At 39.2% G+C, this 27,991-nt stretch overlaps 1 protein-coding gene across 5 annotated transcripts; it reads left to right on the forward strand.

The window, feature by feature from the left end:
* The first annotated feature begins 189 nt into the window (after positions 1–189).
* On the forward strand, positions 190–27,924 carry nin (ninein (GSK3B interacting protein)). 5 transcript variants are annotated; one of them, XM_027174986.2, is made up of 28 exons: positions 208–490; positions 4,246–4,452; positions 5,191–5,278; positions 8,117–8,286; positions 10,228–10,273; positions 11,247–11,419; positions 11,519–11,662; positions 11,743–11,904; positions 12,702–12,838; positions 13,081–13,221; positions 13,314–13,488; positions 14,011–14,121; positions 14,240–14,329; positions 14,443–14,581; positions 14,878–14,999; positions 15,550–16,616; positions 19,615–19,713; positions 19,800–19,869; positions 19,992–20,150; positions 20,623–20,721; positions 20,801–20,914; positions 21,043–21,189; positions 21,932–22,111; positions 22,997–23,137; positions 23,795–23,896; positions 23,990–24,079; positions 26,049–26,162; positions 26,281–27,924. In XM_027174986.2, the coding sequence occupies exons 2-28, from the start codon at positions 4,255–4,257 to the stop codon at positions 26,494–26,496; spliced, it is 4,494 nt and encodes a 1,497-aa protein (XP_027030787.2). In that variant the 5' UTR covers positions 208–490; positions 4,246–4,254; the 3' UTR covers positions 26,497–27,924. The 5 variants fall into 5 exon arrangements, with proteins under 5 accessions (XP_047668567.1, XP_047668566.1, XP_027030787.2 ...); XM_047812613.1 differs by lacking the exons at positions 26,049–26,162; positions 26,281–27,924 and adding an exon at positions 25,005–26,023; XM_047812611.1 differs by lacking the exons at positions 19,615–19,713; positions 19,800–19,869; positions 19,992–20,150; ... (7 more) ...; positions 26,049–26,162; positions 26,281–27,924 and adding an exon at positions 17,102–19,561 and having other exon boundaries at positions 190–490; positions 4,251–4,452.
* Positions 27,925–27,991: the final 67 nt, after the last annotated feature.

Genomic DNA, 27,991 nt, shown 5'->3' on the forward strand with positions numbered 1-27,991 from the left:
ACATTAATGCAATAAGATTAATATGTTACAGTCAATAATTGTACATTTTAAAGTGCACCTACAAATTGGTGGCTGTAACTAATAAGTGGTCACTGACTGTAGATACACATCAGATGCTCTGCGTTCACATGCTCACACTGCTGCACTGTTTTAAACCAGCCGTTAGTGGTGCTAGAGGACAAAGCAGTCTCTGTGTCCCTCCTCTTCCTCTCTGAAGAGTGCTTCAAAATTCTCAAAAAAAAAAAAAGATTTAGTTGAAGTCGGAATCCCTCAGCAGGACGAGATGAAGAGACCTGCAGCTGTTACAGCTCGATAACAGTTGGAGCTCAAGCTCAATCCCACACTGTGTTTGTGTGCTTGAGCGTTAATCCACGCAGCAACGCATCTCTGTTTCTGGATGATTTTTCCCAAAGTGAACAATTCTGTCGTGATTTTTACTCCAAGCGAAGATAAGGAGAGCGTGTACGACACCGTATACTGAGAGGATTGGGTATGTTTTGTGCTTTCAACTTGTTTTATTAACTTTCCTACATTTTCGGGTTGTAATTTAAAGCTGCTTACTGTATGTCACAAGAGCGCACGGTTAAGTGTGTGGGCGCTGGATTTAAAACCTACAGTTTCTGTTCATGCATACTTCTGAATCATGGGTCTGTAATTTCCGGTGTTACAGAACTCAGTATCTTGTGTTTTGCTTATAAAAAGCGTAAAAAACCAAACAAGTAGAATCAGAACTAGGGGCACAAACGTTACCGGTTATACTTCACTGTGGACGCGTATTGGACAACTAAAATGACCCAGTAATCTGCTTAGTAGTATCTTAGTGAAGGCCTAGTATTTTGCAGAATGTGCATTATTTAAGGATAGTGTTCAATTTAGGACATTGCCGGTGGTTATTACTGTATCACTCTTATCTTCTTGGTCAGCGGAAGTTGGTCCTCACTTTGGAAGCTTCTCGTTTAGGAACTGCTACTTCTGCTTTGTTACGTTGTTAGCTGTCTCATGTAAGTGTTGTTAAAGGGCTTTTTGGACTTCCCTGTTATTTGTTTTCATTTTAACGGCTCTTCATTGAACATAATGAAAGTTTTAAACTATTAAGTCATGTTTTCTTGTCATTTTATTCCCCTTGTATTTCTCAGTCATGTTGTTTAAACGGTATTGATTTCCGAAAGCCATACTGTTATTATAAAACTGAAAGTAATCATATGTAAGGTTTTGTATACTTTTTTTAATCCACGTGGTAACTAAAATAAATAAATAAATAAATATTTAAAGAAAAATCCCAGTTATTTGAAGTAATTGAAGGAATTATTGTAACATAGGGTTACAGTTACAAATATAAACACACAAGAAACCTCTGGTCATGTGACAAATGCTAACATGCACATAAACATGTTAATAGAAACCCAGGACAACCAAGGATAATCATTCAAAGCAGAGCTGGCTTTTCGGTTAATAATGAAAAGGCCCTGTGATTATTTTTGCTTGTTTATATTAACAGCTCTGTTCCAGGCAGGTAGTGTTTAATGTTTGTGAAAAACACACTGTTTCATACAGTGATTACTCCCATTTGTTGTCAGGCTTCTGTTTAATGAGCTGTAAGTGGTTCAGCTCACTGAACACACACTGATCAGCATGATGATTTTTTGTGTGTGTAAACATTAACAGATATAACAGAATAAATTTTGCTGTCCGATATTGTAAACATGTTTAGGAGTTAATGTTTGGTTTATGGCTTGCTTTTGCAAACACACATCCACATGGCTGTTTGTAACTACAGGAGGGTTTACGACCACTGAGTATGGACATGACCATGTCTGCTGTGTGCTAAAGATGTTCCCTTTAACAGTTGTGAAACGCATGTGTGTGCTTCATTCTATAGCATTTTATTTCACACCTAGTGATGTCTCTCAGGCAGCTGTCAATCAAAGTGCCAGCCAAGGTTACACTTTGAAAATTTCAGACTGTATAGTATTAAAATGATCTTATGGGTTATTTTGCTTGATTATTATCACCACAATTGCCTTCAGTCAATTTAGGAGCAAATCTAGTTGTGTTTTAATACATCCATTTACACAAATGTAAACTGAATCTTTTAAAAAAAAATAATCTCAGACTGATTAGCAAATGTGTTACAATTGTTTTCAAATGAACAGATTAAATAAATCTCTTGGATGATTGGGATTTACTGAACCAATCAATAAAATGATATTTAACTTTAGGCAATTAGTTAGCTTTATCCAAGTTCATGGTTGATTATGGTATTAATTAGGGAAGTGTTAAAAATTGTGATCATCTCCTTTTTAAAGGATGCTTGTCCCTGGATATTTTCTGAGACACCATGATGGAATGATTATTCATGTTTTATGATGTTATAGTGCAATATTGGTATGTGACTTACCCCTGGTTCATGGCCTGTTCTATGTTATGGATGGGTCACAGCAGTTTGTTTATAGTTTTTGTCTCTGTGTGTGTTTGTTGGCGTGAGAGCTACATGACCTACATGGTTGATTTATTATTCCACAGGTTGATGTTACAGTAGCTCAGATACAGTATGGTGAAAGCAACAACAAAGGGGGTCTGCTCTCTCTACACACACTCGGAGACATACACACAGACCTGATGCATGTGGAGGAGATTTTAAGGCCCAGCTGCTCCTCATCAGTGATCATCAGTGACCATCAGTGGTCCTCAAAGTGAACTGAGTGGGCAGGTGTCTTCCCATTGATAACACAGTACACTCCAGAAAATAACGTACAGACCTTTAGGAGTCAAAGACTTTTTGATTTCATTGTGGCTCATGTTTTTTGTTATTTAAAAAACACCTTTGTCCTCTATGTAAGAGCTGGTAGCCCATATTTGCATTTAAACAAAACTTATACAAATTATTTCTTATCACAGATGTAGTCGATCAGTGAAGACTTTTTATGTTTCATATTTCAGTTTGCTTCTTTGCTGTAGTTAAAAAAATAAAAGCTTTGTTTAAACTGCATGTTTAAATCATCATGCATTAAACTGATTTGAGGTTTCTATTAATCTCTTTTAAACAAAAACATTACATTCTTGAACGTAATAGTCATCTAGGATTTTGGCATAAATTCTGAAAGGAGGTAGTAAACAAAATCTGAATTGAAGTGCTTTGTTTGTTTGAAAGGTTTATGTAGTATACAGGTAGCTCTCTCACAGCTCCAGGGTCTTCTGTTTAATCCTGAGCTCAAGTTACATATGTGTGTGAGTCTGTATGTATCTGTTTGTGTTTTTTCCTGGGCTTTTTGTTTTTTTTCCCCACTGTCCAAAAATACATGAAAGAAGATGTCAAATGATCTTTCCAAAATGATCACTGTCCAAAAATACATGATGATGTCATGTAGTTGTGTGTGTTTGCGCATGTCTGTAACCCTGAACACCTTTAAAATCATTAATGATGATGAATGAATGAATGATTGAATGAATGAAGTAAACAAGTAAGTGCCAATGCATACATGGCAGTACAAAAAAACAACAAACAACCTACAGAAAGAAAACATTAATTAGTTGGTGGAGTAGAGTTGGAGTAAAATGGGAAATTCTGTATAATTTATTTTTGACCAAATCGTATGTGTGTGTGTATGTCTGTCTAAAGTTTCTCTGAAGGCAGTGTCATAATCGTTGTGTTTAGCAGTGGGATTGGTTTCAGGTCATTTCCCTTAAATGACTTTTCTGTTTCCTTTTGTGGGATCTCGTCTATCAGCTCAATCATATGACCTCTCAAACATTCTGAGGAGGCAAACCCCCCCCCCCCCCCCATGTCATGGGTAGTAATTCTACAGACTTGCATAAGGAATTGCATAAGGAATCATTTCCAAGATTTAATTTTAGATTTTGATTTTGTGTGTGTGTGTCAATATCAATAATGAACAGGAGCTGAGACTCTACAAGCTTCCATTATATTATTGAAACTCTCACAGGCATGATGGTGTCATACTTATGTGCAGATTCATGACAACCAGCATCACACATGTTCCTCTTATGAAACATGGTCAGTCTGATCCAGTACCAATCCAGTTGCACCCTACAGCTCGATAGTGTTTTGTTTCCAAGAAAAATTAAAATAATCTATGTTTAAGTTGTCATTTTGCTTTGATGGATCTGTCTAATAATCCCAAAGTAAAATGTTTGTTTAAATTTTTTTGCTTGCTTTTTTGTAGCTTTGAAATCTTTCTAATGATACCCTGTGAATTGTGTGTGTGTGTGTGTGTTTTCATGCAGTGCAGGCTGATGGATGGAGAGGGAGACCAGAGGGATCAGCATGAGGAGCGCTTAAGGGAGGTGTTTCAGAGTTTTGATGGGAGCGGTGCTGGTTCACTAAGTCCAGAGGAGCTAACAGAGCTCTGTCATGCTCTACAGCTGGCTGACCAAGCACTACACACGCTCCTACAAACACTATTCAAGACACAGGACCAAATAAACACACGGGTAAGAATTATACATCAAATGCACTCTAGGATGTCTGTAAACTTGAAAAGTAGTGTGTTTTTTGGATTGGATGCCAATCAAGAGTTCCTTGATCTGACTGTGATCTGCTTTTGAATTAAATGTAATTTTACATCATTTTTAGAGCAAATCAATTGTGGGTTTTTTTGTGCTGTTTTCTCTGCCCCTTATACAACATACATGTGCGCTAGATTGGAGCAGCCTTTTGTTGTTAATGTGGGGGAAGAGCACTTGTTGAGGATCACTGATCCTTCATTCTGGCTTAACAATGGCGTGAACCTCAAAAGACACGCACTTGCACAGCATCTACTACTTGCCTCGTACACCCCCTACCCTTTTATAAGAGTGCCATAATCCACAAAGGGAACCTCCATATGCAGAAGTGTGTGTTATTGTCTAGGGCAGCTGTTGCTACCCCAACCACTCAGGGTACACCCACAATTCCCTTAGTCACCAGGCAACCAGGATTTAATTAATAGGCGTGTTGAAGATTATTTGTCCGATTTTAGCTGAGATCTTTAATCTTTGCTCTTTATCACAGGGGAGCAGCTGCAGGGCGACTCAGTATTACACATTAGCTGCCATTAGCTATAAAGGTCATTTTCAGAAGGTTGTATATGAGCCGACCTCTTAAAAACCTCTAAAGGACCTTTGCACCTGCATTCTTTATTAAATTCTGTAAAGATGTTGAAAACCATCATTTGTTTTTCCATCTTGCAGGTTGAATTTGAACAATTTAAGGACGCTTTGATTCTGGTGCTTTCCTCCAATGAAGATTCAATAGCTAATGAAAACCCTCCTCGGCCAGGTAACATCATCTTCTGTGTCTGTTTTAGATTTAGATTACTTAGTTAGATTATAATTTTTTTAATAGTTTTTTTTATAGTTATTTTAAACATTTATAACGCGAATGGTTTAAGCCTGGCAATCTTAGTGAAGTGCCCTGTCTGTATGGCATTGTAGGCTGTTCTCATTAGCTTGACTGTCTGATGTTAATGAGATGGACATTAGCCAATGTCTAAGTGGGCTTTTGCTTCACGTCTCTATAGTAACACTGTTTATAGGGCCAAACAATCAGTCAGAATAAAGCTTTGATTGCGCTGAGCTCCAAATACTTAAAAATGGCAAATTCTCTGTAAATATTTTACACTTCTTTGCTACTTAAAGTACAGATCACATAGCATGTGTGAAACAGGACAAGGCAATGATGCCACTAATATGGTCTGAATCCTAAACAGGTTAAGGTATTCTGACAGTGAATTACTAATAGTATTAATGCATGAGTCAGCATTGCCTAGGACAGTGAGGGCTGTTAACTCTTTAGTGCCATCTCTGAAAAAACTGGACTTTCTTTTTTAATCCACCACAAAGTTGACCTTATTTCTGTCAAGCTTTTGCATATGCAGTGTTCAGGCCATTTGAATGAAACCCTTTATATAGGCAAGCACAGAAATAGCCCTCAGGTGTAGATTAAAAACACAGTCTGTAAGCTTCAGAGTGATGTTGTCTCAGTCTGGTTGACATGAAGTGAACTCAAGCCCTACATGACTGCAGTGAGGAAACAGTTAGACTCTGTATCATCACCACTTCAGGAACTGACTCAAATGTGACGTTATTAGTCTTTGGACAGTATTTTGTTTGAATCTGTGAGCTGTAGAGCTATATATATATATATAACAACTTGAAATCATGTGTCCCACAATTATTGGCACCCCTGATGTTAATACTTTGTACAAGCCCCTTTTGCCAACAAAACAGCACTTAATCTCCTCCTATAACATTTCACAAGGTTGGAGAACACCGAGAGAGGGATCTTTGACCATTCTTTGCACGATCTTTCTAGATCATCCAGTGTCCTGGGTCCTCTCTTATGCACTCTCCTCTTTAGCTCGCCCCACAGGTTTTTGATTGGGTTGAGGTCTGTGGACTGAGATGGCCATGGGAGGACCTTGAGTTTGTGACTGCTGAACCATTTTGCCACATGTTTTGGATCATTATCCTGTTGAAAGACCAAATGACAACCCATCTTCAGCTTTCTGGCAGAGGCCATCAGGTTTTTATTTAAAATGTCCTGGTAGTTCAAAGCGTTCATAATGCCGTGCACGCTAACAGGGTTACCAGGGCCTTTGGAAGAGAAACAGGCCCACAGCATCACAGATCCTCCACCATACTTCACGGTGGGCATGAGGTGCTTTTCGGCATACTCATCTTTTGTTTTACGCCAGACCCACTTAGAGTGTTTGTTGCCAAAAAGCTCAATCTGACCAAAGCACACGATCCCAGTTGAAGTCCCAGTACCGCTTAGCAAACTTCAGACGTTTACATTTGTGAGTGTTAGTGAGAAAAGGCTTTTTCCTTGCATGCCTCCCAAACAGCTTGTTGGCATGTAGAGAGCATCTGATGGTTATGGAGTCTTTGTGACCCCAAGATGCCACTCTTTGATGCAATTCTGTGACAGTGAGGAAATTTTTTTTTTACTTCTCTTACCATCCTCACTGTGCGTTGTGGCAAGATAAACTTGGGACCAGCCTTGTTTGTCACTGTTCCAGTTGTTTTAAACTTCTTAATGATTCCTCTGACTGTAGGTACGGGCAAGTTAAGGCGAGTGGCTATTTTCTTGTAGCCATTGCCTGACTTATGAAGGTCGACACACATCTGCCTTACTTGAATGGTGTGTTCTTTTGTCTTTGAAATGTTGACAAATGGGTAAGAGAATTAGGCCTCTGTGTCACGTCATATTTATACCCCAGGGAAACAGGAAGTCATAAATTACTAATTAAAAGTTCCTAGATACCCTGACCAACTTTAGCAACTACAGAAAAATATATTTAAAAAAAAAAAAAAAAAATACATTTTTCAGTTATTGTTACGGGTGCCAATAATTGTGGGACACATGATTTGAAGTTGTTGTTTTTTTCTAAATGTGTGGGGGGCAAGCCAAATTTCAATATAAAATAAATACATACAATCTGCAATTAGACTAAGGGTTGTGAAAGCACACCACAATATTTTACCAGGAGACCAATTTTTGAAATGGTAAATGGGCTGCTTTTTGTTTGGTTTTAGTTCATTATGTGTAAGAAGAATATTAAACTTTTACATAATTTGGAGAAAAAAAGACATGCCTAAAAGCAGTCTTAGCCACATAATGGCGGTAATGCTGAAGGTTATTCTGTGAGTTGTGTCTCTAGAGTAAGATGTTTCCTGTCTAGGTATGTGGAAACAAGGTTAAGATTCTTAAAGAGGATTACTTTATATCAGGAAGTCTTGAAATAGATGACAACACTGTCAAAGTAAAGAGAGCTTTCCTTCTTAAGTCTCTAGGTCCTGTCAGGTCTGGCTCTTTTATAACAATGCATCCAATGGAATCACTGATTAGCCTATGATTGTCTCTTTTCACTTATTGACAGACTAGAAACTCATTGACAGTCTTTGTAAACCTAAAAGCACCAGTGGCCAGTGCAGATACAAGGTAGCTGTATCTAAACTAAAACATTGTGTGTGCTTAGTCAGAAATGAATTAAGAACAATACTTGATAAATGAGGGAAAGACATGAAAATTAGGCTTCAGGCTTTTAGCGTAAAATGCTATACACCACAGACCATTCTCAATGACCAAAGTGTGCATCTGTCTGTCACTGTCCAGTCTCCCCAGAGGTGCAGCCTCGCTTTGTAAAGGGCACTAAGCGTTATGGTCGTCGGTCCACACCAGAGTTTACACGCTCCATATCAGATCTTGCAAACACGCAGTCGGTGGAAAGAGAGGAGGAGGATACGACAAGGACCAGCGATGGGACATTGCCTGTTAAGCGTGAGGTAACACACACACACACACACACACACACACACACACACACACACACACACACACCCTTCCATTGCCTGCTTTGACCAGAAGTCAGGAAAAAATATTCTGGGCATAGAAGACAGTCTTCAGCCTTCAAATACTATCAAAGGAATGTTCACAATGTACAGCTCATAACCAAGAAACATATTTGTATATGAGAGAAATTTTTGCCATGGAGATAGTAAATAGCAGTCAAAACAGGACCAGCATGAGTGACTCAAATGATAACTGGAGACATTCTCACATTCTTTTTCACCTTAAATAAACACATTCCTGTAGAGATTTTATTTTTAATTTATTCAATTTAGCGCTATATAATATCCTCCTGCATCGACCACTGAGTAGTCGTGTGTAATTTGTGCCCTACTGCCCACTCTAAGTGTGCTGTTAGCTAGGATGTTGGCTTCAGTATTTCAACTGAAAGACTTTGACCTCTCTGTAGCTCCTCACGAAAGCCTTTGTCATAATGAAAGCAAGACCATTGTTTATACTTAATTTGCTTCAACTCACTGAATCCATCAAATAGTGTTTGTGTGTGAGAGAGAAAGAGAGTGTGTGTAAGTGTGTGTATGTATAAATCCCCAGCTGTGTGCATTATCCCGGTGTCATAGTGACACTGAGAGAACAGAAGCCTTTAATCTGTAGTGAAAACGCAGATGCCTGTTGGCCTGCCTGTTAATAAGCATGTGTGACTGCACAGGGTTACATGTCTATGGGCATGTGGCTGCTGACAGTCAGTTCAGTGTGTATTGTGTAAAGTAGGGGTTCTCAAACATTTTGAGAAGTGACATTGAAAACCACTGTTGTAGGATATGAGAATAATTGTGAGATGTGATGTTTAGAGAAATTATTTCAGATCCATATCTTTTATTTCCCTCCTTGTAAGTAGTAATTGTTTATTCTAAGGCTTCTTTATATTTCAGTGCTTATTTATTTTACAGTCTGATATTACCATTAAAGCAATGCATATATAGTGGTGTGGGTGTGTGTGTGTGTGTGTGTAGTGGCAGGCATATTCTTAAGCAGGTGCAGGCTATAGTGAACACATGCTGATATGAAGCATGGCCTTGTTTTTTGATGATGGTTTTCGAACAATGCTCAGCTCTAACCCCAGCAGATGCAGAGGTTGTGTGTGTGTAGGGCAGCAGGTCTGGCCCAAGGAACAATGTCACTACCCCCACTATGTTGAATACCGATACTCTGAGCCCCATCTGTTCTCTACACCCAGAAAAACTCACAATAGAAAGAGGGTATAATAACTCCCTTCCCCCTGTTTACTAATTCACGCACACATTTGTGTTTGTGAGCATGCACACACACACATGCACACACTCCCTCCCCATTTACTAGTGTCACTTGACAATATGAAAATGTGTTGATGGGAGTTTGACTGCCATGCATATGCCACTGTCAGGGCGGTGACTTTGCTGATGCAAATACTTGAGCTGAGTTCTGTGTTAAATTTGTTAGTGGTGCCCCCTACAGTTCAACTAATTTTCACATTTCTGTTGTTATTACGGGGGCACGGTGGCTTAGTGGGTAGCACGTTCGCCTCACACCTCCAGGGTCGGGGTTCGATTCCCGCCTTGTGTGTGCGGAGGTTGCATGTTCTCCCCGTGCCTCGGGGGTTTCCTCCGAGTACTCCGGTTTCCTCCCCGGTCCAAAGACATGCATGGTAGGTTGATTGGCATCTCTGGAAAATTGTCTGTAGTGTGTGATTGCGTGAGTGAATGAGAGTGTGTGTGCCCTGCGATGGGTTGGCACTCCGTCCAGGGTGTATCCTGCCTTGATGCCCCGATGATGCCTGGGATAGGCACAGGCTCCCCGTGACCCAAGGTAGTTCGGATAAGCGGTAGAAAATGAGTGAGTGAGAGTGTTGTTATAACTTCAGCTCTTTTTGTGTGTTTCAGCGCTGGAACGCTGACGTTAGCAGTGCAGAGGAATATGAAGCAGAAGGTGAGTTTATCAAACTGTAAAGCTAAACAATAGTGTGTGTGTGTGTGTGTGTGTGAGAGACCTTATAATGTCCTCCTTCTTTTAAGTGATGTTAAGAACCTCAATAATGGTGATTTCTTCTCTGTAATTTGGATGTATATACAGTATATGACAAAAAATGTAACCCTAAAGTATGCTGTGTTTATTTTAACAGCCATAATTTGTGTGTTGTAGCAACTTTTTATTAGTCTATTATCTGTGCAAATATTTACTGAGGAACTAAAATAATCATATGCATTTTATATTATCCAGGATTTCTTATGATCTTAATCCTTGAATAAACCGGTTACAGTTGCAATAGTTTCAATATTGGTAGTATATAATTTCTATATACTATATAAAAATAATAGTAATACTCTATAAAATCTAAAAACATCAACAATGTCAGCAAGTGAACAAACCTTTCCCTGAATGTTTAACTGCTGTTGTAACTTCAGCCAGACAAGACTGAAAGGATAATGGGTAAACTTTTATAGAAAGTTTTTTTTGTTTCTGTTTCATTTAAATGATCTTGTAGCAGCATACAAACTGATTTCAGTATTCAAATAACTTCTTGAAGTGGTCTTTCCCTAGATAGAAAACTTTGTGTTAGCCTGTGAATTTTGTCTCGAAAACTGAGTAAGCTATAGTTAAATTAGAACATTTATTTGCAATATAACGATATAGTCTTGATTTTGTCATGTATTTGAATTCCTTATACATTCCTAAAATGCTCTATAGGCAAAATGCATTTTTATGCAATCTGTGCCACTGGAGCAAACATTACCTTACTTTATTTTTTAATGTTTTATTACATTTTTCTACTTCAACATCCATGCTTGTGTGTGTCTGTCTGTCTGTCTGTGTGTGTCTGTGTGTGTCTGTCTGTGTGTGTCTGTGTGTGTCTGTGTGTGTCTGTGTGTGTGTGTGTGTGTGTGTGTGTGTGTGTGTGTAGGTCAGCTGCACCTGTGGAACCCAGATGAGCCGGGTACTCCACGGGGTAGCATGGCACCCTCCAGTGACCTGGAGGAGAGACTGTACAATGCCTGCCACCAGTTCTCACTGCCCCTGCATGGCACAGCTACTTTACAACAACTACGCACACTCTGCCAGCACCTTGGCTTGGAGGTACACACACGCACACAAACAGACACGCACACAAAAGCATAAATGCATAAATATCCGTCTTTGTGCTCATGGAGCCATGTTTGTGTATGTGTGTTTTAGGTAGGAGAGGAAGTCTTTCAGTCTGCACAGGAGAAGAATATGAGTGTGATGGAGTTTGTATCTTGCATCCAAACCAATAGCAAACCACCTACTCCTTCTGCCTCAACCCCATACAGACAGCTAAAGAGACATCATTTTACACAGGTAACACATCTGTTCACCACACACAAACACACACATGCATGAGTCATACAGTCATATAATCCAATTACAAAATCTTTCAGCCATTCGATGAGATGGGTCGCAGGATCTCATCTGCAATGAGCAGTACAATCGGACTGCGGCTGTTTTCTGAATTAGATGATGGAACAGGACACACTGCAGTGGAGCTACTTCTGGATGCCTGGATAGAAGACGGTGTAGAGAACAGCTCTGAAATCCTGCAGGTTTGTTCAACACGCATACACACACTTATATGTACACTAGGTCTAATGCACTCTATAAATATCTGCATTCTGAAAAAAGTCCCATGTGTGTCTTTCATTTGCAAACACAAATCGAGTAAAAACATTCTTACTAAATGTCTTTTTGTATGGCTTATTTGAGAAAATGGGTCTGAGTAAATGCATTTTAATACTTGTGTATTTATATCTTATTTAATTACAGCTGATACATATAGTTTATACTGACTGAATCTCAAATGGCAATATATATACGATATATGTATTGTACCATAACTGCTCATGACATGGGTTTTAATGTAAGAGTTAGTAGATGTCTTTTCCTAAAGAGAACAGGACAAAAGATTCAGGAATTATTGTAACTGAATGTTAAAATTCAGTGTAACTGTATGTTAATGTAAAAAGAAAATTCTAAAATTAAGCATTGTCTGAATCGTGGGTTGTCTGCATTATTAAAATGTTGCTTAGGTTCAGAAACTAGAAACTAATATGTGGTTTGATAAATATATTGAATTTGAAATTTCATACATATAATTTTCCTTATAGATAGGGACGGTTTCAGCCTCTGTGTTTTATGTACTATAAAAACATTGTGTATCACTACAATTGTGTAACTGTATACACTTGGCATGCAAATGCATTCCAGTTTGAATAAGACTAAGTAGATTCAGTAAATAATTTTGGTTTAAAATTTAATGAAGTCTTTTTTTATTAAGACCATTTGGAGCCTTTGTCTAGCAATCTACTTGGATTCAAATAAAACTTTGTGTGTGACTGAAAAGGCTCTAGATTTCAGCCTGGAGGGAAAAGTTAATCTGAGTGAACTGACTGCAGCTCTGGAGAACGAGCTTATGGTCACAAAGAACTCCATCCACCAAGCAGCACTGGCAAGCTTTAAGGCTGAGATCAGATACCTCCTGTAAGTCTGCTCAGAACACACACTGCGTCTTTAACATCCGTATATCTTTTCAATATTCCTGCATAGATTTTTTTTGTGAAAAAATACATTTTTGTTGTGAAAAAACAAAAACAAATGCTGCAACAAGTAAGCCATGTTTATCTGGATTTGCAGAAAAAAATAATTTAGGGCTGAATCTATAATGCTAAATTGAGGAATTAAACCTGTATATTCTTGTGCTTCCGTGTGGGTGTGTATGCCAGTGAGCGTGTGGATCTAGAGCTCCGGGAGAAAAACAAGCTTCACACTGATTTGGAAAAAGCAGAGAAGCTCAAGTCCCAGCTGGCCTCTGAGGTGGATGAGCATCACTCCGCCATCGAACGCAACAACAATCTTAACCTGCGGTAAAACTTGATCTCTAATATTTATCCATATGTGACTTTTCAACTTAACCCTCTATGCTCTGATTTAGTAACTTGCTCTTTGGTTTATACAGGAAGTTGGAACAGGAGCATAAGGACCGTGTAGTGGCTCTGAAAACAGAGCTGAGCAAAGAGGTGGAGCTTGTACAGCAACAGGCCATTCAACAGAAAGAAGAACTGGAAGTGGAAATCAGTAGGGTCAGAGAAGATGAAACCTTCCTCAGAGAACACCTCACTTTGACTATTAAGGTAATTGTCCATAATCTTTGTCTCTGTGATGTTTTTTCAAACTAAGTACAAAGTTTTGAAAACTAACCTGTGCTTGAGCATGCTGGACCAAGCTTTGGTACCTCTTACATTCAGAACATTAGAAAATGATTAAAAATAATAATTCGAAAGTGACTTGGCATAAATTGGTTAATAGGTAAGTTAATGGTCTAAGCATTTGTTTTTATCATGGCAATCTCTCAGTAACCATGTCTGTTGTCTGGTTTTCCCCCCTCATGCTTTATCTCTTTCATGGAGTTCGATAGGCTTATATTACTGAGCTCCAAGTGTCTTTTGTGTCTATGCACTCTGGAATTTTTCCTGTCCCTTATTGACTCCATGGACAGTTGATATGTCCTATGATATTTGTGAATTATATAATTTAGAGATTAAGTACTATCCATACTTCCTTACAGGTAAAATAGAATGTTTTTATTTTTGTAATTTTAAATGATTTGTGTGACTTCTTATCATGGAATGAATATAAACAAACTGAGTGTTTAGGAAAATGGCCGACTAGAGGCAGAACTGCTGGACAGCACAGAGCGGCTGATGGAACTAGAGGCCCAGCTGAACAAACTACAAAAGAACCTGGACAATGTTCTAAGGGAGAAGGTACTAGACCATCTAAAAACCACATTCTTATGCTTAATTGTCACCTTTTCTGACCACTATTGCTTTTAGTAATTTTGTATTTGGAAGTATCACTATAATTTTTTGTGTGTCTTTGTAGTTTGGTGATTTGGACCTGAGCAATGCTGAGGTCTATCAGCAGGAGGAACGTCTTAGGCAACTGCGTAACAGCTATGAGGAGCAGTGTCAGGTTAGAAATTCTACTAATTTTTCTAATTTCTTTTTTTTTCTTTTTTCTTTTTTTTAAATAGCTTTCTGTCAATGCCTTTGTGTGTTTAAAGCCTTTTTGGCTGTGCTGTTTAGGAACTGCAGGATCGTATAGATGAGCTGCAGGCTCAGTTGGAGGAGTTTCGTGCTTTAAGCCGGGCCCCGCAGTCCTCCCTCATGCCATCTCTGTCTGATGAGCTGGACAGCAAGAGTCCTGGCATGGAGTCGGACCAAGGTGATTCTTATTTTCTCTCTCACTCACTGATGCATGGGAGATTTTGGGCAGTGTTGAGCAATGTCTATATCGTCACCAAATTTCCCTGAGTTATGAGAGTATCTTTTGGAATAAGTTTTCTTCTCTCCAGTACAGTTCTATGAAACAATTCTGATGCTGTCTGGCAATATATGGAGGCTTCTTTTTTTTATTAATTTAGTCTTCTGTCTGTACATGTGCATATATCCCAAGTTTGGAAGACTTATTGCTGTGGCAGAAATGCTGAAATGTATGGGTGTGTGTCTGTGCTCACCTAGGCCTAGGTTCTGAAGAAGGGCAACCCTTTAACGTGAGCCTGGAGGCAGAAATGTTGCTGGAGCAATTGAAAGCACAGCACATCAGAGAGCTGGAAGACCTCAGGGAGCAGTTGGATTCCATGGTCAGCCTCACACACAGGATGTTCTCACACACATTGAGTGCAACATGCTCAAAGCATCCATGATGTCTTCTTATTGGCAGTCATTGTTTCTCTGATTTTCCTCTTTTTATAGTTTTTAATATATGAAAAGCTTGTCTCATGTGCACCCATCCCCAATCACTTTAGTACTTTTTTTAAATGAGTTTCCCAAAACGGTCTATATATTTTACTTGTTAATGTTTTTAATATTGTGAAGAACTTTTGGAAATATTGCTTCATGCTTGCTGAGTTGTCAAAGTACTGTCTCTCAATCATTCAGTGTATTTAGGTTGGATCTCTCGTGCCTTGTATTTACTAAGGATAGTTTGTACATATGGCGTGCTTTTTAACAAGTTCATTCACAACAAAAAAAAAACAGACTTGTTTAAACATGGGACACTTTGCCTCAATAGGGTGCTTTTGTGCAAATTATTTTAGTTTTACCTCCCACATATTTTATTAAATCAAATAAAAGAAATTAATCTTGGAGCAGATACAAATGGATTAAACACTGCATATGCATTTTCTATAGGTAAACAGCTGTGAGCATAGGCTAGAAGAACAAAAAACCTCTTTTGAGAAGGAGAGGAGTTTTCTCTCCTTACAGCACCAGCAGGAGGTGGAGACTGTGAGGAAAGAATTGAACAAAGCACTGGAGACTGCTAGAAATTTGCAGGAGGAATTGGAGCAGCAGAGACGCGGCATGGAGGCTCAGCAGAGTGTCGAGCGTGCTGAGCTACATGCTGTTTACCAACAGCAGGTTGATGCTCTCAGTCAAGAGGTGCAGGATGCCAGGATCCAGGCATTGAAGCTAGAGGAGCAGCTCAAGCTCCTGGAGGAGCAAGAGGAGAGCAGTACAAGGGACAAAGAAGAGCTGAGCAGGGCTCATGTAGAAAAGCTTACCCGAATGGAACTGCACTATACAGAGACACTCAAAACCAGCCTACAGAAGCAGAAGGGGGAAGCAGAGAAGATACTCGCAGATGAGTTGGAAAAAGAAAGACTGCATCTTGAAAAAGTTCATGAGGAGATGCTAAGGGTTCAATTAGAAGAGGTGCAGCAGAGAGCCGAGCAGGAGCGAGTCAAATTAGAGAGGAGGCTCAGAGAAGAGTGGGAGTGTGACAAGCAGCAACTAGAGGAGAGCAATAGGATAAAACTTCAGGAGGAGTTAGAACATATGCAGAAGGAACAGGAGGAAAGCAGTAAAAGGCTTCAAGAGCAGTGGGAAAAGAAGCTCATGCTTTTACATGAGCAACATCATACTGAGCTGCAAAAGTGTTTAGAGCAGGAAAGGGAGCGACTGCAGGCCCAAGAGGAAGACATGGAGCGTAGGATTATGGAGTGGGAAAAAGAGCGAGTTCGGCTGCATGAGCAGCATGAGGAGGTGCTGCAGGCCAGGCTAGATGAAGAGAGCGCACAATTCCAGACACAGGGAAAGGAGCAAGAACGGAGGTGGCAGAAAATGCTGGAAGAACAACAGATAAAAATGGAACAATCACACCAGGAGGCTACTAAAGTGTTGAGTGTGAAACATGATGAAGAGAGAGAGATGCTGAGCTGCATGGTGGAGAAACTACGTACAGATGTTGCAAAGGAGAGGTAAGATACCAACCACCATATTCTGATACCTACATTCTTGCCTTTTAACTTATATATGTTAACTTGTATACTTATTAACTTAAATATATATATGGGTGTGTGTGTGTGTGTGTGTGTGTGTGTGTGTGTGTGTGTGTGTGTGTGTGTGTGTGTAAAAACGGCATAGCTCACTATTTTATCGTTCCTTTAACATTCTAGTAAAGGTTTTTTTCTTCCAGACAGTACCCTGCCCCTTTCATAAGTTCTGTGACAATTTCTGAAAGTTATAGCATTGATATCAAACAACAAACATTTATATAAAATTGCCATTTCTAAATTACCTTAAGTTCTTAGCATTTAGAAAAGACCATTGCACACAGATTTTAGACAGCAATACAAAATATTATTTTGCTTTTTTGTTCAGCAGAAAAATGAATATAGCACTATTACATATTATGTGGGTATGTGTAAGTAGGAATTTTGTGTTTACCCTTGGCCATGCACAGGAATGAGTCAGAGATCCACTTTGCTCAGGGAATCCTACAAGTAGAGGCCCGTTTCTTTGGTGGCCAGGGAACGGTGATGAAGCATATTCAGACAGATGTATGCAACCTCAAACATCACTACCAGAGGAAAGTAACAGCTCTTACCCATCACTTTGCGGCAGACTATGCGCAATGGGAGGCAAAGCTAGAAAATACCACCCAGAAGGCAGGGCAGCAAAGGAAATTACTGCAGGAGGCTCTTCAGTTGGAAAAGGTGCCCATCGTTACAGAGCTCACACAAAAGCCAAAAAGACTAGAACATAGCCATATATTAGTTATGGGTGCCATACCAGAGAGAGACCTGCAGCTACAGAGCAAACTGGATAACACTGTTGGCAATAGAGTCAAACAGGCACTTAAAATTCATCAGATGGAGTCACATGCCAGAGAAGCTATTAAAGGTCAAACTATAAGTAATCAGATTATTAAGAATTTCTCTCTGCCTGATTGCCCCATTGTCATGGCAGAGCACCCAGAAGGCTTTAGTGTTCTGGAAGAGAATTCAATAATAGCACTTCATAAGGAACTGGAAAGGCAATTGTTCCTGCAGGAGGAAGACCCAAGAGACTTTGAGAATCCAGACGATTCAAATGCACAGATTTTAAAAATGTTCAGTGGTGAGAATCTCACATGTACAGGCAGTAATAAACCTAAATACACTGAAATGGTGAATGACCAGTTTACTGACACTGACACTTCTAGTAGAAATGAACAAGATAAACATTACACCTATGAGCCATTGTGTGTTGATTTTGCTAAAAAATCAGAGAGAATAATCAAGAATTCTGCAAGATTAGTTTTTGGCAGTTTGAGTGTCACCAGCACTGAAGAAATCACAGAAATTGGTATAGATCATAAGGTTGTGGACAGTAGTGTTGACACTAAATCTTTTATTGAAGAAACCAAGTCTCTAGTTGGTGGAGAATTATGTAAGAATCCTGCTGACACAAGCAATGAAGTGGTTGCTTTTGGAGTCATCAACATTGTGTCTGAGGCTATTGTGAGGCCAAAAGGTGCTACAATATCAGCTGTAGATCCAGTGAATAACAGGAAATGTTATGAAGGTACACACAATATTGGACTGAACAGTGCTATATTCTCCAAAGATACTGTTTCGATGGCAGGTGAAGAGATTCCACAGTGGAGCAGTGATGATTTTTCTCCTATTGGAGTGTTGGTCAAAAATGGTACAGTTTGCATAATACAAAATGTTTCTGACAGAGCCAAAGGAATCAAAAATGGTAATATTACCAAAAATGAGACAAACCAGGTTGTGGTCAGAATTACTCAAGCTGAACTTTCATATCATGAGGGGCCAAAGCAAGAGGATTCTAAGACTGATGACATCTGTTCTACAGGGTCTCAAAAACAGGTTCTAGCCACTGATCCCATGCAACAAAAGGACCAAGAAGAAAAAGAGCTTGGTAAATATTTGCATGCTATAGAACTTTTGGAGTTGCAGGCTTTTGTAGTGCAGTTCAAATACCAAAGTTGTCTCGTGGAGGTGCTTCAGGAGCAGTACAAAAGCACCGTGAAGCAAAACCTCTCTCTGCAGAACCAACTGGTTAACATGCAGCAGCGCAGTAACAAGCTAGAGCTGATGCTAGATCTGAGTAGAGGCAAACTCCTAACCAGTCAAAAGGTCTTGGAGGAGATTCATGACTTTAGGATGGACCTGATCGCTATGGCAGGCTATGCAATAGAATTGGAGATAAAAGTGTGGAAGTTTGTTGAGCTACAGGCACAATATGAAAAAAGCGTCTTCGAAAATGTGCAGCTGGCTAAGCACAAAATTAAACTTGAGAGAACAGTGCAACACCTGGAAAGCAGGATTTACAATGTCCAAGAGTTCCAGGAGCAACAATTAAGCCTGCTGAAGCACATTAATATGTATAAAGAGAATGCAGGACTTTGCGTGGTGGCTGCTGATTTTGAACACCAAGATAGGGTGCTTTTGACACTGCAGGAAGAGGCTGAATCTATATCTGTAGACTCCTCAGATGACTACTTTCAGGACCTTAGCTTTAAGATGGAGTTGATGGTCTCCACGGTGTGTAAGCAGAAAGACTGTTCCTTGGAGTTTGAACAACAAAACCCTTGTCTGCAATCTGCAGTTACTCACCTACAGGAGAAGTCCCGAAGAATCAACAAGAAGATACAGGAACATAGGTACCATAAAATGTCCATCTCTAGTTGGCTGACTAGGAGAGATATCTTGCCTTTCTTGGCAAAACCAGCTGGCCTGTTGCTCCCTACCCCTGCTAGCTGCTCTGTTAGTAGTTCTAACTCCTTTGTGTCCTGATTCAACTATGCAAGTAGTTTCTTGACTTGCCCCACTTTAATTGATTGCTTGGCAGGAGACCCAACCAGTAGATCTATGGGATGAACCTGTAAAGCTTTAAAAGCCCTGTACTTTTTGTATTTTCTAATACAATTTTTTGTGCAATGTTAAGAACGATGCAAACTTTTGTTAGGAATGAAGCTGGACGTCTGGCTGAGGAAAACCATCTTTTGAGACAGAGTATCTCAGAACTGAGAGAAGAGGACCAGAAAGAAAAGCAACAGGAACTGCTGTAAGGATCAAGTTTGCTCTATATACAATAAAATTGTTTGTTTAAAGACCTGTTGGCTAACATTATTACCAACTGTCTACATGTAGCCTTAAAGTGGAGCACTTCCGGAAGGAGAAAAACACTGTTCAGAAGATGGCTGATGGTTTGAAGAGGCAGGTGAGCACACAGAAATAGAGATTGCATTTCATAAATCGTTCATCGTTATCTGTCTTAATCCGTTATAACCAGTTGCTATAATGCCCTGTATGCAGTAACAAGTGAAATACTACTCTGTTTAGATTTCTGAGCTGCGTCGTCGTGTGAAGCAGCTAGAGCAGGAGAACAATGCTTTGTCACAGCAGAATGCAAAACACGCACTTAGTGCTGACACACTTCAACATACTCTTGAAGAAGTGATGCTCCATCACGGAAATGGTTCCTCCAATGAAAGGAGTGAGGTGAGCTCTAGCGCACTAAATATTATGATGCATCAGCTGGCAAGAGAGTAAATTCTTATGGCCATTATTATGAAATAGATTCAACGATTATCTTAATTTAAGGTCCCACTAAAGGTGACCCTTTAAATAAATGTATTTTATTTGCTTGTTATGAAAACTGCCAAATCAAGAACTATTCACAGTAAGTAAGTTTGGTTCCGGTGCCAAAGTGCTGCAGGCCTAGAACAAAATCTGCTCATAACAGGGACTAGGGGTGGCATCATTTTATTGATATGACAACTTAAGCAAAAATATTTGAGGTTTTTAAAAATGCTTTCTAACAGTGGAATGTTTTATACATCTTATGCATTTTGCATAATGTCTAAGTGAAAGAATAAAATATTGTAATCAGTATAAATACATAGTATGAGATGAATTTACCCATTAAGTTTTTTCCTTATGTTTGTCTTCTTTCAATATCCACATTATACAGATAGAAGAAGGAGATTTTGCAGCATCTAATAACAGAACCAAAAAGCTAGAAGAGGAGAAGAAGCTTCTACGAGCAGAACTGAACCGCTGTGTGGAAAAGGTACATTCCTTTTAGATATTTTTCAAATGGGCGTTGATCATAGAAACAAATACTGTATATGATCTGTATTTTTGTGTAGATGGCTCAGCTTCGTTCAGCTGAAACTCAGCTGGCTCAACTCTTGCAAGAAAGACAGACTGCAGACAAAAACAGCCAAGCATTACGTACACAAATGATCAAGGCACAGGAGACGGTAAGAGCACATGTGCACAGGTTAGCCTTTTTTTTTTTTTTTTTTTTTTTTTTTTTTTTTTTTTATATATATTAACAGAGAATTAAAATACGTGCTGAGAATTCCCTGTTTTTTTGTTTCTCTTTTAGGTCCAAGCAGTGAATTTTGTATTGCAAGGGCTGACTCAGCAGAACACTTGTCTGAAATCAGACCTGCGTGTTGTGCAACAAGAGCGAGACACTCTCAAACAGGAAGTGATCTCGCTGCATAAACAGCTGCTGAATTCCAATGAAAAGGTAGCGAATGAGTCAGTGTAATCTGCTTTGACCTCATCGAGGTCAATATTTAGGTCAATAATATTTAAATATTCAGATAGACTGTAATATTTTAATTATAATGTCTTGATGTACATATTTCACTGTACACTGTACTACGCAAGTGTTGTTCATGAAGTCATGAAGCCTCATAACTTATGTGAGCCCAACACCGTGTTGATATGTGAGGGGAGCAAAGGCTAGCCTGTCTGATCTGAAGTTCATGCTGGCTATGATACAAAGGTGTCCGAACACACAGTGTGTTCCAGTTTGCTGTGTAGCTGCAGACCACCCATGCAGACCCCTGTCCACTGCCAAGCGTGCCTACAATAAGGGGATGTGAACTGGATCATGGAGCAATGACACAAGATGGCTTGGTCTGATGAGTCACGTCATTATTAGCTAATTGCAGTGGCCTATTTAAGGCAGGATAATGCCCCTTGCCAGACTGCAGAAATGTTTCAGCAACAGATTTGAGAACATGGCAAAGTGTTTAAGATTTCAATCCGTAAGCATCTTTGGGATATACTGGACAAACAAGTCCAATCTGTGGAGGCCGCATCTTGCAACTTGCAGGATTTAAACCATCTGTTCTTAACTTCTTGGTTTCAGATACCACAGCACACCTTCAGAGGTCTTGTGGAGTCCATGCCTTGACGGGTCATAGCACAAGGGGGAACTTGACTGATCTCTGTTTATTTAATTATTTGTATTTTCTCCTCAGTGTCGTCTGGCTGAGATGTCTGTATCTAAAGTCCCAGGCAGCTCACACCAGGGGAAGCGTGTGTGGCCGGAATTGTCTAGGCTGATGGAGGCAGAGTTGAATTTGCTGCGTGAAGAAAATCAAAGACTACAACGAGAGCTCAGTGATGCAAGACTAGAGCTAAACTCTGCACGTGAGAAGGTCTGAGCTCATACATACTGTTAGGCAGTGTTGTATAAAGTACTAGAAAGCAATACTTGAAATGTACAGAAACATTTCTTGCAAATATGGCCACAGGTGTATAACGTTATCTTCTTCACCCTGTTCACCACTATCGTCGAAGTGGTCATCTACGACAGGGGTGGCCAACCCTCTTACGTTCATATTTGTATTTGTGTCTTTTTAATGTGCGTGTTCGTGTCGCTTGAGTTCAATACGGTATTTTCATCAAACGCACATGTGAGTGGGATGAAAGTACCTCAAGGTTTCCCAGTAAGATTAAGATCATTTGAGTAAACAATTTGTGTCAAGTTCGCTCTCAAAATGGCAGGGGAAAAAACGGTGATGTTCATGTGTGCCCATGTGTATGATGTGGCTCTTGGCAGTAACACAGTAAAAAATGTGGCTCTTGGTCTCTGACCAGTTGCACACCCCTGGTCTATGGTAACGGGAGGTCCACCAGTAGGTGCTTCCGTGGTGGTTTCAGTTGTGCTTCCGCCTTCTTTTGGCAACATTACGCTGAAATAGAGCGTGCGGAGCTGCGTAATGCAATCTAGGAACAGTGATTCGCCAAGCCTCCTTTATTGCAGTCGCACACATTTCTTATGATTTTATTTTGTAGTAACAAGTAACGAAGATGCTTATTGGAAAATAGCGGAGTAAAAGTTATACATTTTATCTAGGAAATGTAGTGGAGAAAAGTGAAAGTTGACAAATTTAAATAGCGAAGTAAAGTACAGATATGTGAAATTTCTACTTAAGTACAGTAACGAAGTATTTGTACTCCGTTACATTACAACACTGCCGTTAGGTCAGTCTAATGCAATAACAAATTGTAATGTGAGCTTTGTTATTCATATTTCTCAGGCTCATCAGTTGGAGGCACTGGTGTTGAGTGTGAAACAGCAGAAGCTGCACAACCAGGCAAGCTTGGCCAAGACTGCAGAACAGGAGAGATCAGCTCTTAAACGAGAGATAGAGGCTTTGCAAACACAGCTACACAATAAGGTAATGTACTGTACACTACATTGTAGAACGACACTTATATTGCAGATACAGTTCAAGAGCTTCAGTTAATGTTCACATCAGACCACAGAATGCAGACCTGTGGCATGGTTGTTGGTGCTGGATAAGCTGGTTTTAGTATTTTAGAATTTTTTACACACAGTGGTTTTTTTAGAGTTAATCTGGAGTGGTGCAGAAATAAAAAAAAAAAACGTTAAGTGAGCAACAGTTCTGTGCATGGAACTGACTTATTTATTAGCAATATCTGAGTAGATTATCCAGCCTGGTTTGAGCTGACAAGATCGTTACAGTACCGCAAATCATGGTCTTTACAACCATGTTAACTAGTAAACAGTTTTAGAACACAACCCATGAAACCCTGAGGTGGATAGGCAACAACAGCAGACAACCTTATCAGGTTACACTCCTGTCAGACAATAACAAGACTCTGAGGCTATCATGATCACAGACTTGCCAAAACTGGACTGTTTTTAGACTGGATTAAGATTTTTGTTGTGGTGTGTTCTAGGCAAGGAAAAAAAAACAATTTAGCCACAACTACTCCTGGTTTTCTCAGACCACCACAGATATGTAACGGATGTGTGTGATCATATCAATGACACTGACATGGACCTTTTCTGCTCCCTGTTTGTGGTGTAGCTGTGTGACAGTAATGAAGAGCAGAGAGAACTTGAGACTCTTCATGAGGAGAATGATAGACTGAGGAACAAACAGACAATACTGGAAGCCCAACTGATGGAGGTCGATACACACACATTATTTACACGTTCATGTATATGCATAGACCAGTGTTTTCCCAAACTGCTCACAAAGGTCTGTTCTCTGTCTTTACAGGCTGAGCTTATAGCCATATTACCACCATCGCCACTGCGGTTGTCAACTGAACGACAGCCCCGAGGAGAGGACATGAACCCAGACATCAATGTAAGCGTGTGTATGTGTACTCTATACATGCACATTTCTGCACTGGGCTGCTTTACTGATTCTCATGATGTGAATCACTCCTGCTCTGCTCTCCTGCACTCTTATTGTAGTGTGTTCACATCAGAGCACATGCGTCTTTCTATATGGCACCTGCTGGTGATGGTTCCTGCTTGGTTCCTCTAGCAAGTCTGTGTATTCCAGATAATTTAGCTATGCATACCTATATAGAATATGGGTTGGTGTTCAACATGGTGGAGAATGATAATGGAGTCTCTGATCGATATCTTTTTTTAAAAGGGTCAAAGAGCCTTCAAATGTTTTTACATTTTTTAAATGTAGTGCATCCAGGTGGCTATAAATGATGGAAAAACTAATGCATAAAACTTTTCTCTTTTCCTATGAATTGTTCCTATGTGATTCAAAAATGTATCATGATATTGTGGCATGTGTGTATATACAGTGAGGTTTTATACCAGTTGTAATGATCAAAATAGTGGTCAGGTTAATTAGTCAGGATAACATTTTCATTTCTAATTGGCTTTAAAGACAGTCTTGTAGATTACATAAACCATTGCAAATACTTGTGTTTATGTAGATGTCATGCATCTGGCATTGCTCTGTAAGTTGGAAATAAGGCATCAGAATCATATTAATACAAACCTTGTGGCTGGATCCAGTATCAAGACCTTCAGAACTTCAGAGTACCTATTTTTCATCTGACCAGTGGTGCACATCTACAAACTGTGTGTGGTTAGCTGTTTTTACACGCCCACATGAGAGAACCTGGAATGAGCATCACTGATATGTCGCTTGCTGGCATAAAAGCAGGGATATTCATTTGGGATGAGGCGTCTCAGGACAAGATAGCAGTTGTTTGCGAGTGTGTACCGGTGCGCGTGAATATAGTACTGTGTTCTTTCTGCAGGTGATCCCTGAGCAGCAGCCTCATCACTTCGACAGCCACCGGAGGAGTGGTGGCTTATGAATCACCTCTAAACTTCATAACATGTTGTCCAATCACTGAACTCTTCCTGTCCTATCTTACATTGACACATGTTTAATTTAATTTGTATGTATGCCAGTGTTGTGTTTTTTGTCCTTCCCGCAGGGCTTTGCTTGAATAAGTCTCTGAGAGGTCTTGGCAGGAATTGTGTAATGGCCGAATCTGCCACTGAGTGGCAGTCATGTGTGACACTATGATGTAGTACACTGTAATAGATGACTAGATTGTAGGCTGAAAAAGTCAATGCTGTATTTTAAAGCAAAAGCAGATTGTTTTATTGCTCTTTGAATGTGGAAATGTGTGAAATGTCTATCATGTCACCTAGTTGTGTGTAATTTATGCCATTTACACTCACAATGTGAACTTTATTTATTTCTCTGAGGGTGTTTTTCATGTTGAATGATTTTACACGTTTTTTTACTTCAAAACTGAAGACTTTTGTACAGTATTTGTTCATTGATGCTGTTTTTTTCATGTTGTGGGTTCAGTTTGTTGCACTAATCATGTGTATGTCTTTTTGTAAGAGCTGAATAGAGTACTAGCAGCCTGTCTGAATGAAGTGTCTGATTAGTGGTTGTTTGTGTCTCACTTGATGTACTGTGTTTTAGTCTGTGTTTATTTTTAATCATTTGAAAGAATGGATTTAATGGGTAGAATCTATTAAGTTAAATGTTTATTACATTTAAAGAATTTTATTTTTTATATTTGATTTATTTATTTGTTAGTTTTATTATTTGTTATTATTTATTTTTGTGGTGTGCTTTTTCTCTCTCTCTCTCTCTCTACACCTGAAAGTATTAATAATTTTGTGACGCTGAGAACAAATAAAGAATCAGGGTAAATTTGTAATAGTGTTTATTTAAATTGTTCGTCGCTTCCTGCTAACATGATAATATGACTACTATTTTACTATGAATAGATTATTCTGCCAACTGAATATCTAATATTTCTGTTGTTTGCCTACAGAAAGAGAAGGAAGTGGTACTGTTAAAGATGGAGGAGAGGATGAAGGAGGTGGAGCACTCACTCCGAAAAGTCAAACTGTTGTTGCGGGAGAAGGTTTCCCAGCTGAGGGAACAGGTACATAGCAGCAGTTACACACAAACTCACTTGAACTGAACAGAATAGATTCTTCTCTTTTTTTCCCCTTTTCTTTTTTTCTTATAAATATAAGTGGTCTTTTACTTTTCCTCTGCAGATGAATAAGAACAGTAAAGCAGATGTGTTGATCAAGGATCTTTATGTGGAGAATGCTCACCTTTTGAAGGCTCTGGGAGTCAGTGAGCAGAGGCAAAAGGTGGCAGAAAAGAAGAATTACCTCCTGGAGGAGAAAATCTCCAGCCTCAATAAGATTGTTCGTGAGCTCAGTCCCTCGCCAATAGTGCCTGTGCCATATCATGTGACCCGCTCCTGATAACCCATATCATGGTTTTTAATATACATTTCTGTTATTTTTTATTTTATTGAAAAGACATGAGAAGAGGTCATGTGTGTGTGTTTTGTTTTGTTTTGTTTAGTTTTTTTAATTGAAGCCATCATTCTTGCTTGACGTAAATAAAACAAAAAAGCACACAGAAGAAAGAAACTGCTGGGGAAAAAAATACCTGAATATGGTAAATTTGCTCATTCTAGCAGCACATTTATTTGTGCTTTCTTTAAAGATGCAGATTGTGATTCATAGAGCAGTTGCCTTGGAAACAATTACCCCACCCATTCTGTTGAATATCTCTTGTGAGTTAGCTTTGAGAAAAACATGCACAGCTGAGCAACTCCATTCTGGTTCGGGATGGAGCATGTTTTCGGGTAAGAAAACTGCTTAAAACACAGAATCCCAGCAGTAATTTTGTGTATCGTTTTTTCAAAGGGTTTTTTTTTTTTAGGATTCAGAAAATCAAGGTTTTGATGGAAATGACAAAGTTTCTATGTAAATTCTATAACAGAATTTATTTATTTTATTTTACATCAGTCAAGTACTATTCCAGTTACCTATTTGCACTCATTAGCCTTATTCCTACAAATCGAAGACTTTTTTTTGTGTGAAAGTGAAACCATGTCTTCCCTTGTTTTACTGTATAGGTTTGTTAAAAATGAAATCTCTGACTGTTCTATAAATACTGGACCTAAAGAAATGTGGTGTCTCCTAGTACAGTCACAACTCCCTAAAACATCCTAAGGGCAAAGTGCACTTTCTCTATGAGCAAAATATATTGTGAATCTGTTGTTTTTTTTCTGTCCATTAGCAGTATTTGGTTTCAATTTTCTATAATAGATTGAATTCAATTAAAGCCTGCCTCTTTGGTATTGGCATGGCACTTCTACCTGTTATGTATTTTCTTTCCTGTAAATGAATTGTACATGCTGTGCAGGTGTTCACTGAAGTATTAAATTTTTTTATTTTAAATTAACATTGGAAATAGACAAGGACCACTTTAAATGTCCTAACCAGCATTTTTGTAAACCTAAATAAAGGCAGCAGGTTTGGCCTCCCAAGTCTGGTGGTGAATGTAAGCCTGTAATAAAACAATATGCTGCTGAAACAGGAAGTATTTGTATTACAGTTTCTGAAGTGTTGCAGAACCAAAGAGATTTTCCAACTGTCACTGGCTTAGTTAACAGTATCCAGACTGTCCAGACTCTACCTGGCAAGAGCTGCTGTTTTATTCAGGAGAGTAACTGACAATGTGCTGGGTTATTGTGAATCAGATGAAGCAATAAATTAGTTGACAGAATAAGGTATCTGAGTGATCATTATGTGACTGAAGATTTCCTGTTGCATCTAGGCCTGCTTATAGGGCACAAATAAGCCACTGCTATAGTAATAAATGTTGTTCATAAAGATGAAGAGGGTTGTGGGATTGTCTTGACCTCCAGACCAATCACATACATTAAACAATATATTCAAATGTGAT

Source organism: Tachysurus fulvidraco, chromosome 4 (assembly GCF_022655615.1).
Source record: "Tachysurus fulvidraco isolate hzauxx_2018 chromosome 4, HZAU_PFXX_2.0, whole genome shotgun sequence".
In the NCBI taxonomy this organism is placed as follows: Eukaryota; Metazoa; Chordata; class Actinopteri; order Siluriformes; family Bagridae; genus Tachysurus; species Tachysurus fulvidraco.